Here is an 11,987-nt window from a genome sequence, read left to right on the forward strand (position 1 = left end):
GCTATAATAATTACATACATTACACAAGTTACGTATAATTACGTGGTACTAAGTACATACATCTAATATTCCACTCTACCATTCTACATTTTAAAACTACCATCTAGCAAAATGAGGCTTTGCTTAATATAGCATTGTCACTAGTATATTTATTTTAATGATTTTATTATTACTTTATGAACCACGTGTGAAATTAATGAAACAAGTGTACATGACTACATGACTGGTTAATCTTGCTATCAATTGTGCGAAAATCAAATGTGATTTATATAGCCAGCATGTTTTCTAAATTAATTGAATGGTCAAATATTGTATTTAAAAAATATAGTTCACATTTTCTTCACTAGATGACACTATAAGCAACAAGGAAACCAAATATGCGAGTTGCCAGCTTATTTTACTTATTATAATGTAAATATTAAACAAAAACGCACATTCATGGATACCACTGACTGAAATTAGTTCAAACTGATTAAAATTAACGGACATAAATTCGTCCATTGATGAATAGGATATATAGAATAACACAACAAAAGTATTTTATACAATAACTGTGTATAACAATCCTCATCTATCGAAGTCTTCGATGCAAATCATCTACACGTAATAAGAAAATCATATTTGGACACCTCACTAACCGTTTAACAACCTAGATTACGTATTCGAATGTCATTACATTATTACATTACACCTTTAATTAAACTAGTCCTACCACGTATATAAAATTATTGCTGACGATACATACTGAAAGAAAAATTCTTAACTTCAGATCGCTATTATGTCTAAGATAGTAATACTAAATAGAAAGATGTTGCTTACTACTTTGTTTATCCATAAAATGGATATAATAAATTCGATTTTCATAACTAGCAACATAAAATATTGTTGGTAAATTAGTTGTGATTCAATACTTAATATGTAGCTTAACATAGGTACGCCTAATTTAAAAGGCTTTACTTTCTAGTATTATCTCTGAAGAGAGTCACTTATTTTGTTGATCCATGATGCAAAATCAAAAGTTTTAAATATTAATTAAAACTTCTGATTGACAAAACAACCGTCACTTCCACAATTAAAATCTTTATGAAACCTTTTATGCACGACAGATGAACGACAATAAACAAAATTACGTTTCATATTGCTAATATAGTTACATTCGCAGTTTTTTCCAAATAATAAATAAATTCACTGTATTAAAAAACAAATGCCACGTGAAGCATGCTCTACCGGCTTAAGGGAGTGGCGGAAGGGGCGGGGGCGGGGCCCCCGGGCCCCAGATTCTGCAGCCTCCAAACGCAGTTGCTGAAAAAAAGGTCAGAACCAAACAACTTTTTACACTAGGGGCCTCCAATTAATTTTCCGCTCCCGACCTGGTTGAAGGAACCTTAATCCACCACTTAAATTAACAATATTCCGTTCTCTTCGTACTTTGAAACAAAAAGTAAAATCCAATATCAAGAAGCATAATTAGATAGACTCTCACAAAAAATCCTTCAGAGGATCAACTGGTTGTGATGCCGTTGCACTGGGAGTAATACATCGCTTGTTCGTACTCTTGGAACATGTGGCTGAAGGGGATGTCGAAGTACGAGCTATGGTCCTCCGAAGGCTGTTGAGTTTGTTGCTGATAGTCTGGTGGTTGGACATGGGGCTCCATCTCTGCGGTGTTAGCCACATCTTGTGGGGGATGGGGAGGAACCTGAAATTAACGTAAATTGTGTTAAAAGGGAATATGGTACATTGCAACGTTTAGTAAAAAAATATAACAACATTTTTTTTTATTTAAAAGTATGCAGGTCATTGTAGATAGGGTTATTAAAAATGTTACGCAATTTAAACTCGTTAAAGTTTAAAATTAAAAATAATTTCAATTGTACAGAAAAGCGAAAGGAAAGTTAGTGTTGTAATTTGGATTACACTATTTTAACAAGGCTCTCCAAGGTCTCCACCTATTTGATAGTAGATGGCGCTCTACGTATTAACTTCGATAAATTTCATATTATATTATTCAATAAGTTTTATCATTTCCTTATATAAGATTAGTCTTTCATGGTCTCATCTAAGAACTATTGATCGATTTTAAAGTGTTTTTAATATTCGTTATTTCGCTATGTTCCAATAAGCTAATTAATGACTCAGCAATCATGTTCTACTCACAGTCAATTAACAGAACATACTTGGAAGTCATAAATATTCAATTAGCGTACTAACCTGTATCTGATACTTGCACCTCTTGAAGCGGCCGTAGAGGGAGGAATAAGGTAAATTGTAGTGGATCGCCGCCTGGTTAATAGACATCTGACCTACCCTGGAAACAAGATGTACACACTTATATGCGTGCTACTTATAAATCCATAGGTTTCATAAGTATTGGATAAGATTTTATTAATATGGTTCCCATACATATAAATACAAAGAAATCGTGGCGCCATCTCGTGACGAGTAGCGGGAAGTCACCCTTGTCAAAAGATCTCCCTTTGCCAAAAATAAATAGAAATGAAGTCTAATAACAAAAATACTTTACAATTGAACATATTTGTTTAAATGCAGATTTGTATATTACCTAACAGCTTCAAGCGCTTCTCCCATCGCGTCTTCGGACCAAGGAGTAGGGTTAGAGCGAGACAATTCGATGCCTTCTCGCTTGCACCGTCCATATAAGGTGCCTGAAATTCAACAATAGATGGCGTTGCATGTATTGAAATTAATTTCACTCAAGTTAAATCTCGAGACAAAAGTTAATAAACAGTGGATTGAAAAAAATATTGATTAGGTTTCTTATTTTTCTTTAGTTTCTTTAGTACTTTCAGTCGCTTACTTATTTTTATCCTACTGTAGGACACGGATTGGGACATTATTTTTAAGAACTCTCAGACGTTTTTATTCAAGAGCACTGATCACGACATTTGCTGAGATCCCTTCTTCTCCACGTGGGGTGGGATGAGAATTGGTTTAGCCGCTTTTTCTTATAAGTCTCACATATATGTATATAAATATACGCCAAATTTGAAAGATAAGAGGTGTTTGGGATGTAATCCTCGGATATACGGAATGAACGGAATAATACGGAATTTCGATTAATGGCTCCTTGCAATGTTAAAGGCAGAAGACCCCGGGATGAAGATGATATTCGATGTTCTCGTGCTGCACGGCCGACGCCACGGCGCGGGGGACGTACCGGTGGGGATGCCGTACTGCGCGGCGGCGCGCTGCACGGAGGCGGCGCCGCAGCGGATGGCGGCGAGCGCGCGCTCCAGGTCGGCGCGGCGCCAGGCGGTGGGCGCCGCGTTGAAGGGCGCCGCCAGGCGGATGCCCTCGCGCCGCGCGATCTTGTACAGCGTGCTGCTCGGGATGCCTGGAGAACACACAGAGTTGCAATTGTAACGAATCCACGATTTTAGTTTCGGAGGGTATCAAGACCCTCCAAGGGAGAATAGGTTTATGCTAAAAATTGATTAATAAATAGGTTACCTAAATAGAAAAGATAATTCTAACTAATATTATAAATGTAGATGTGAATTGGATTATTTATTTGTTTCTACATTTTAAATTTTAACTACTTAATCGATTCACACGAAATTTTGTACATACGTAACCAGAGGATCAAAAATGGATATAGGATATTTTTATCCCAAAAAAGTAGCTTTCCCATAGAAAAGATAAAAACTTGTAAGTAAATGCGAGCGAATCTACCAGTAAAAGTCAGTAAATACTACATTTTCGAATAACCTGACATTATTAATTAAAGCGAGTTACATTTAAACCCAGCATGTTTAAAGAAGCGATATAGCAAGTTCGTCATTAAGCACACTCAGTACATAAAAAGCGTGTGCACCGACCGTAGGCCTTGCTGGCCTTGTTGGCGGAGATGGCACCGGCCCGCAAGGCGTGCAGCGCGCCGCGCAGGTCGGCGTCGCTCCAGGACTTGGCGGCCGCGTCCTTCTTGGGCGTGTCGATGCCGAGCCGGTGCGCGCGCTGCCACAGCGTCGTCGACGGGATGCCGTACCGCGCTGACGCCTGACACACACGAATCGTCACATCTGATGAGCTCTGGCAGGTTAAGGGAGGGCAGAAATGGTCCGTCCTGGGGGCCCCCAAACTCTAAGGCGGGGCGGAAGCGGCGATCCGCCCCGAGCTTTCGATCCTGGAGGGCCTCCAAATAGAACTGTGTTTGGAGGACCTCCAGCTAAAAAAAAAGGTCGTCAGAACCAAACAATTTATGTAATATATCAGTCAGCAACAAAAAAGATCATCGAATCACAGGCGAACTTAATAACCTAGGGGCCTCCATTCAACTTTCCGCCCCGGGCCTCCGACGATCTTAGTCCGCCACTGCGGCTAAATGTCTATAAATTTCCTTATAGATATTTAAGAGCTGAAATTAGATCAATTTCTTAGTCTGGGCCTCATTTAACTTTCCGCCCCGAGCTTCCTACAAGATTAGTCCACCACTACTAGTGAGGTACCGAAGTTTCGCTTTTAGCTAATTTACGGCCAAAAAGAAGTTTTGTTTAATTTCCTTTTAACAGAGAGTCGGTTGAACCTTTCGACGCAGCCGAAACGTACGGTCGTTAACTTTCGCTTGCGTTTGACGGTACTCAAACATTTGACTAGCAGGCTACATTGAAATTGATTTGCAATTCTTAATCTTCCGGACTTACGTTTGTTGTTTGGATTTGATGGACCTCAATGAGAAACAGTTATCACTTTACATCAGATAAATCGCAAGTCCTTTCCGATTACAAAAAATACGAATACGACAGCCATTATTTTTTGTAATCCAGTGCAATTACAATGTACGCTACTAAAACCACTCAACGAAAGATGGTGTTACACACACCCCAAATCACCCTTCCAAAGTTTTATACGAGTAGGATAATATTTTGCATATTTATACGACTTCCAATTTAAGACTAGCTACCGCTCCGCTAGCTGAGTATAACAAGTATGACTACGAGTATACCAAAAATAAATATACATACTCTGTATATACTACATAGGCATAATCTAAAATAACTAAATTACTCACAATACCTTAGTAAGACTCATGTGGTGATTTCTGAGCGCATCTAACGCGTTGTCCATGTCTCGCTGCGACCAGGTTTTGGGAGACCCTCGGGTTGGGGTCTCCGAGGCAGCTCCACCAGAGTCGCTCGTATCATCACCGCTCAGATGCTGTTGTTCTAAAAATAAAAATAAAACTCATTTATGAAGAATTTCTTCGTAGATAAATTACGAAAAAGTTACAACAAGGCTAACAAAAGTGTAAGTAAAAACTGGAGGATAAGACGAAAAAGATAAGTAATATTTATATGAACTATTATTATAATATATAAAGTAATTATTATGGAGGAATTTCACTTAACTGAATATTCGATAGACTATAATATCTTATTGATTTAAGAAAAATGCCTAAACCTAAATAGTTACATTAAAATAAATGTAATTGAAATCAAGATCGTTCATACACTTCATGGGGACTTATTTCATGTCATGGTGAGCAACCAAAATTTTGGATTATTTTAATGTTTCCGTGCAAGATTGCATACTTACCGCCTTCAGATAAGGGTTCATCCTTAACAGCTAGTAATGGAATGAAATCTGACGAATCAGGCAACTCGTTGACCGTAAGCATAGTGGCGTGTCTGTCGATGAGGGTGGACCCCTGAAACCAGCAGAATAATAGAATTCGTCAACAATAAACTACATAAAATATTATGATTTAACAATGACACTAATACATCTATGTGATTTAAATTTTATGTAATGCTACAGGAAATAAAAATTAATAGGTTTTACTTTTTACTACTCAATAACAGATGGCGCTACATGTACCTAGAATTGAATTACAGTTTATCGAAGTTTCGTAAACATCCTAATTATAGACAAAAATTATTGCATAAGTTGCGGATTAATACAGGAATAGATGATTCCCTTACATAATTACTTACGAAGCCTGTTATAAAAGTTTGGAAAAGTTTTGTTTTCAAAATTTGTGTTATTTTTGTAATCAAATTATGTAAAACTTTTTGCATATTAAATGTTCAAAGTCATCTTTACTTCCTTATGAATAGATACAAATGTGTTGAGAAAATAGAAACCCAAGTAGATACAGATGTGTTTTAACATTACAATAGACCAGCGGGATCGCTATCGCAGCATACATCGGGATGTCTCAATTGAATAACGAGCTCAATGCAATGACAATCACTACATGAAATATATTTAACACTGATTTGTACTCATTGCAAAAATTTCCTTATGTTATCTACTGAGAATTTTATGTAGTCTTTCATACTTATGATATTTCCAACAAACTCTTTAAATAAGTATATCTAAATATTTAACATAACAAACTGTTCTTGAGACGAAACTAGTAAAAGGAAATACTTTTTATATCTAGAGGAGTAGAGCTCAGTGATGCATATGTGGGAGTAGTGCTTACGTAGGACACAGGTTAAGCTACGATTATTCTTAGTACCTACCTACAAGGAAACTACTAGCTCATATAATTCAAATTAAACATGCTCTATAGTCCGCATAAAACTGCTATTCCACTCTGAATATAGAAATGAATCAGTTTGGCGCAGACTATACTAATTTAATGTTATAGGTAGTTAAGTTAACAGTAGAATAAAATCATAATATGATACAATGCTTAAAATGCAACCTCTCAATCGACTGGTCAGAGATTCGATCTTAGGTTCCTTTCATTTTTCAAGGAAATACCTGCATACTGAAGAGATCTTTTAAAAATGGTTGGAAAGTAGTGAAGTCACTTCGCCAGAGTGGTGATCTATAGCCAAATTTCTCATTTTGAGAGGACACGAGGCCCAGCAGTGAGACAGGAATGGGTTGATGAAGATGATAATATATGTTAATGGTGGCTAACAGATTGTACATAGTTACCAGTCCGCCAGCGTGCGAGGCGGGCTCCAGCGTCTCCAGCGTGCCGAGCGCGGCGGCGGGCGGCGGCGCGCGCGCCCGCACCGGCGTCGCGGCGGGCGCGGCCGGCGCCACGCACTGCTGCACGACACGACTTTATTGAGTATTTAACTATTTAACATACATAACATACATACATCATTTATAATATGAGACGTTTTGATATGTAAGGTTTACTCATCTTAATGAACCGAGTAGTTAAAAATAAAAATGTAGAGTGTGCGACGACAAATCGTTTGTTAAAGCACTAAAGACCGTCAAGCCGTTTGTGTTGCAGGGTATACCAACTAATGCGAAATACCTACATAAATACGCTCAAAAAACATTACCTACCCTCCGAAGTCAAATAAAAAAATAATTCTTTGTTTCACTTTATTTTGAATTAGGTACATAATTGATTGAATTGTTACAATCAATATTATCCATTATACATATAGCTAGAATTGATGTATCAATAGTAGCACAATCTTCACACAATACTACAATGGAATGCAGTTACGACGTTTGTCCACCGACACCGATAATTAATGAAGGCGCTGAAGTAGCGTACATACAATTACTATAGCCGCTTGTCCACCGCACGTCCGACACCCAAGCACCGTCTTCCCGGCCGCCGATATTTCGAGTAGATCGACGTGACCGCTAGGTCGGCACCTAGATTTTCACGGGCCGATGTACCGGCAATATAAAAGACGGTTGGAACTTGTCCATACACCGCTGACACACGCTTGACAGTTGGAACAAAATAAACCGCCGATATCAGTCGCAGTGGATAAACTATCGCCGTCACAACATTTTAAAATAGGCCCATTAATCTCGTTAGGCCATTTAATCTCATTCTCGGCTCGATGACGGTGCGGTGGACAAACGGCCTTAGTGCGAATGTTCAATTATTGGACATGGTTCTTAATTTCATTATCGACACAATCGATATCATTGACAAAAACTCGATAATCTCGTTCTCAATAAACGTTCAAAATTCAAGTATAGCTCGAAAACACGAACAGTTATTAATGTTATTATGTAAGTACCTACTAGTTTGAAGGAAACGACATTTTTGAACAACATAAATAATAATTAAGTTGTGTAAAAATCACGACACAATTGATAGCTATTGACACAAACTTCCCGTGAGAAGAGCAACTTGTTTCCAAATATGGATTTTATACCAAAGTGTCAAGATATAAAGTCGTGCAGCGCCTGATCTCTGCGACGAACGACAGAGTCCCCTTACGTCATTAAGGAAAGAGATAACAATAACAGTGGCATTGAGCTCCCTACGAATTACTACGAGTGAGGAATGAGTTCCCTTAAACGAGATCACACGATTGTTAAAGTTATAAAGAAGTACCATAGTAGTTGCTACCACAAAACGTACGTGGTTCGGCTTTGGTGGCACAACCGCCATTATTAACCGCCTTTATAAAAGCAGACACTTTAAATCCAGAATCAGAAGCTACAGGGTCATTAGAAGTTACATACGTTTATAATCCCTTAATATTGTTTTAAAAATAAATTGGTACCTACCTGCAAATGGTGTAGAAGATCCGTAGAAGTTGAAACATTCTCGTCATCAGGACAAACCCTCTCCAATTTTATTGGTAGAAGCTCCGACGTGATTTGCTGTAACGTGTTCTTGCGTTAAAATTACCCATTTAACGATTATTGTCCAATTACACAACAATTAGCTTCGTAATGGGCCACCAGTCACGATTAATAAGTGGGTACCATTGTTTCGTGTTTTACAAATTGATAGAACTCATTAAAGAAATGTGTAGGTATCACTATCGCGGGTAGAAGGTAGAATCACAAACATTTTTTTTATTTTGTGGTAGAACTGTATTAAGTATACTATACCTATTACTAATTACTGAAAAGAAGTGTCAATTTAAACTAAAGCGCAATTATAGTAACGATAAACATAATATAGGTTATTTTTTAATTTATTTGTTGAATTCGGATAACTGATATCCATTAAAATTGTTATGTAAACACTAAATTGCATGTGTATTAAAAATGCACCTACTTATTCAAGTACTTACTTACAATTTATAACAGTTGATGTAAGTAACTAAGTGTTGACTGTTGCCACATAGTATGTTATGTAATGGTAATTGACTGGGGTCATTTATTAACTTCCGGTATTAGATAGGTGACCATAACGAGGCGCAAATAGATAAGTAAGTTAATATACCGACTTATACTCGTACAATGCTTATTACCTTTTTAAATTAAGTACTTACAAAATGTTTATTTTAAGATAAGCAGATACCTACATACCTGATCGGATAAAAATGCCGGATGGTACTGCGAATCTTCGTCATCCGAGGGCGGCTCGCACTTTACCAACATTGGTTCGTTCCCGGGCATCTCCTGAAATAAAATATTTTCTTGTTTAAATATACATGGCTAAATGTATGTTATTAACCAATACCATAGATACTAATCTATGACCAATACATATCCGACATTCATATTGTTAGTATACACACGTCGATTTTTATATACTTTACGGTTACTACTTTCAGACTTCAAATTCTATCCTTGAATAAGATATTTCATTTTAAAAAGAAATGCGAATTTACTTAAACAATCGTCTTCAAAGGCCCAAACAATACAAAGCCTCATTTTTCCTGCAAATGTCGCGAATCGAACGCCCGTCGTATTATAAGTACGAGTAGGTAGGTTTACATAGGCAATTAGACAAAAGGAAGCGAGCTTTATTGAATTTTTCTCGATTGGTGCACAAATGAAGAGGGCAAAGTCGATTTCTCTCTCTTTCTGACGCCCGCAAGCCGGGGCCCAAAGCGTCTCGCGTGAACTTTTATTTTTATTTTCCGCCACATAACAGCGAGGCAACGTGTACGAAACATGGGCAAATTTAACCGTAACTTTGCGCAAGTATAACTTTCCGCGAATGTACTTCAAAACTTTAACGTTACTATAAAACGTTCGATTTATTCCAATATCGGACCTAACGACCGACGCGTTAGGCACAGATTCGCGTGCCACCGCCGTCACCTGTCGGACGGACGAGAGGAGACGAGTAGTGAATGTAAGTTGCGCGGTTAACCCTCTCGCGGTGCTCCTCATAGCACTCTATTCGAGGAGCGACGAACGTGCGATACGGCTGCGCGGGCCCGGCTCGCCGCCAGATACGAAAACGTTCACTTTCAACGTCTTCGCGGGCGAAGGACGGTACAAAGCGGAGGCGATAAACGTGAGGGAAGCGAAATCGCCGAAGACGAGGGCGCCAAATCAGTCAACTCACCTAGTCGGTCAGCGGAGGCCGCCGCAAGCACCCGCCGCCTCTCGCATGCACTCCACGGCCGCGGGACCACTCCGCCGCTGCACGGTGACCTTCGAGAGACGATGAGATGTCGCAAATGAAAGTGAATTCGGCACACACCCGGCCGAGTCTGCGTCGCTGCGTGGCGCATGTTTAGGAGGTGCAGGGCGGGCGCGTGCTGATTTTTTTTCCGCGCCGAAGAAATAAAAACAAACGCCTTTTTGCCGGGAACCGGCCGAGCGGCGCGCCGTTCTCTGAACTCCTCTGCCCCCTCGCGACCGGCTCTCGGACGGCAAATAAACGACTAAAACTTTTACTACGAAACGCTAGCTAGCTTCGAAAGAGTAGGTCGGTAACGAAGTTGAATGTTTCGGAAGTGGCCTACGACACGGGATGATATAAAAATAGCGGGCATCTCGGTCGGGTGGCGGGTAAATGCAATATAGGCGGAGTAGGTATGGATGGGGGCTGCGGAGGCGGAGGGTGGCTTGGCGCCCGACCAGTCGGCGCCCCGCGCGGCGCCTTCTCTCTCCGCTCCGATTGATTTTTATTACAAGAATTTCACTTGTGTTTTTTTTTTGTTTCCCGCACACCGAGGGCCCGGCGACTCACACAGATGAGATTCATATAATTCGTTTGTACGAACTCACTAATGCTATTGATTTTTATAACGAAGCGACAGTGCTTCCGAAAGAACAGGCCGAGGTTTAGCGACTTTGTGTTCTCGCATTATACATATTTACGTAGCTCGGTATGCTTTCCGCATTTTAAATAAACAGTTCCTTTTAAATATTATTATTGAGTAGGTATATTTTGTTTATAAAACAAACTTTTAACCATTTATAGATATAAATAATATGAATATTTAACTAGCTCTACATATAAATATTAAAAAGATACCTGATGGCTGGAAATAAATAACGTTGACTTGAAAAATAAAAATAATGATGTCTAGTAATATCTAGGCACAGCTGAAGACAGCTAGAAACCAGGTTTCAGAGGGCTCAAGACCAGTGAGAGCGACGAAAGTTAGGTCTATCAATTAACAACAGCTAAAGACTGATAAATAGATAAATGTATGAATAGATATTTAGAAATTAGTTTCAATGTAAAAGCAAAATTATTTGACAGTTTCCATCAGTTGTATAGTTTTATCAGATGAATATATTATTGCCTGTCCTGCGTGGTGCTGCAACCACGAACGTCTGACACGTAAAGGGGTCCAGGTTCGATCTCTCGCTAGGTAGAAATCTAAATAAATGTTGAATTTTAACGTTAATTTTGTGTGTAGATATATGTTTTATATCTTTTTTGTTAGCCCGTAGCCAAGGACAAAAGCAGCAGAGGTTATTGTGACTTCAAAATTACAAAAAAATCACCGTAACATCGACAATTTGCCCTACAAATAATACCTCCGTTAAATGAAAAATCGTTTCATACTCATCTGCTCTACAGTAACCGTGTTAAGATTGATGCCAAATCGCCCACAGATGCTGGTAGCCTTGCAACTGGTGCGGCATAGGATTTAACATTACGGGATGTACACGTTTAGGTCGTATTATCATTTGTATTATTTGTAAACAAGAGAGTAATGTAAAATATAATAGTTTACAGTATCGTAAATTCTACACAGGTACTAGTCTAACGTGTTGCCTAATCACGTTCGCTTTTCTAATGGGCCATAAATAGGTGTAATCAGTGATGATCGCAAATCATGCAAAATCATGCTTAAGTATAACTTTGTTGCAAAATG

General features: G+C 38.8%; 1 protein-coding gene across 1 annotated transcript; it reads right to left on the reverse strand.

Moving 5' to 3' along the window:
- Positions 1-216: 216 nt before the first annotated feature.
- LOC140756148 (uncharacterized) lies at positions 217-10,832 on the reverse strand. The gene is made up of 11 exons (XM_073091588.1): positions 10,217-10,832; positions 9,226-9,318; positions 8,473-8,568; positions 6,910-7,026; positions 5,554-5,665; positions 5,035-5,183; positions 3,840-4,017; positions 3,179-3,355; positions 2,564-2,666; positions 2,212-2,308; positions 217-1,699 (listed from the first exon to the last, which is right to left on the reverse strand). The coding sequence occupies exons 2-11, from the start codon at positions 9,313-9,315 to the stop codon at positions 1,502-1,504; spliced, it is 1,317 nt and encodes a 438-aa protein (XP_072947689.1). The 5' UTR covers positions 9,316-9,318; positions 10,217-10,832; the 3' UTR covers positions 217-1,501.
- Between the last annotated feature and the right edge of the window lie 1,155 nt (positions 10,833-11,987).

This window comes from Epargyreus clarus, unplaced genomic scaffold (genome assembly GCF_041222505.1).
Source record: "Epargyreus clarus isolate Ecla_fem2 unplaced genomic scaffold, WU_Ecla_fem_2.2 ptg000034l, whole genome shotgun sequence".
Taxonomy (NCBI): domain Eukaryota; kingdom Metazoa; phylum Arthropoda; class Insecta; order Lepidoptera; family Hesperiidae; genus Epargyreus; species Epargyreus clarus.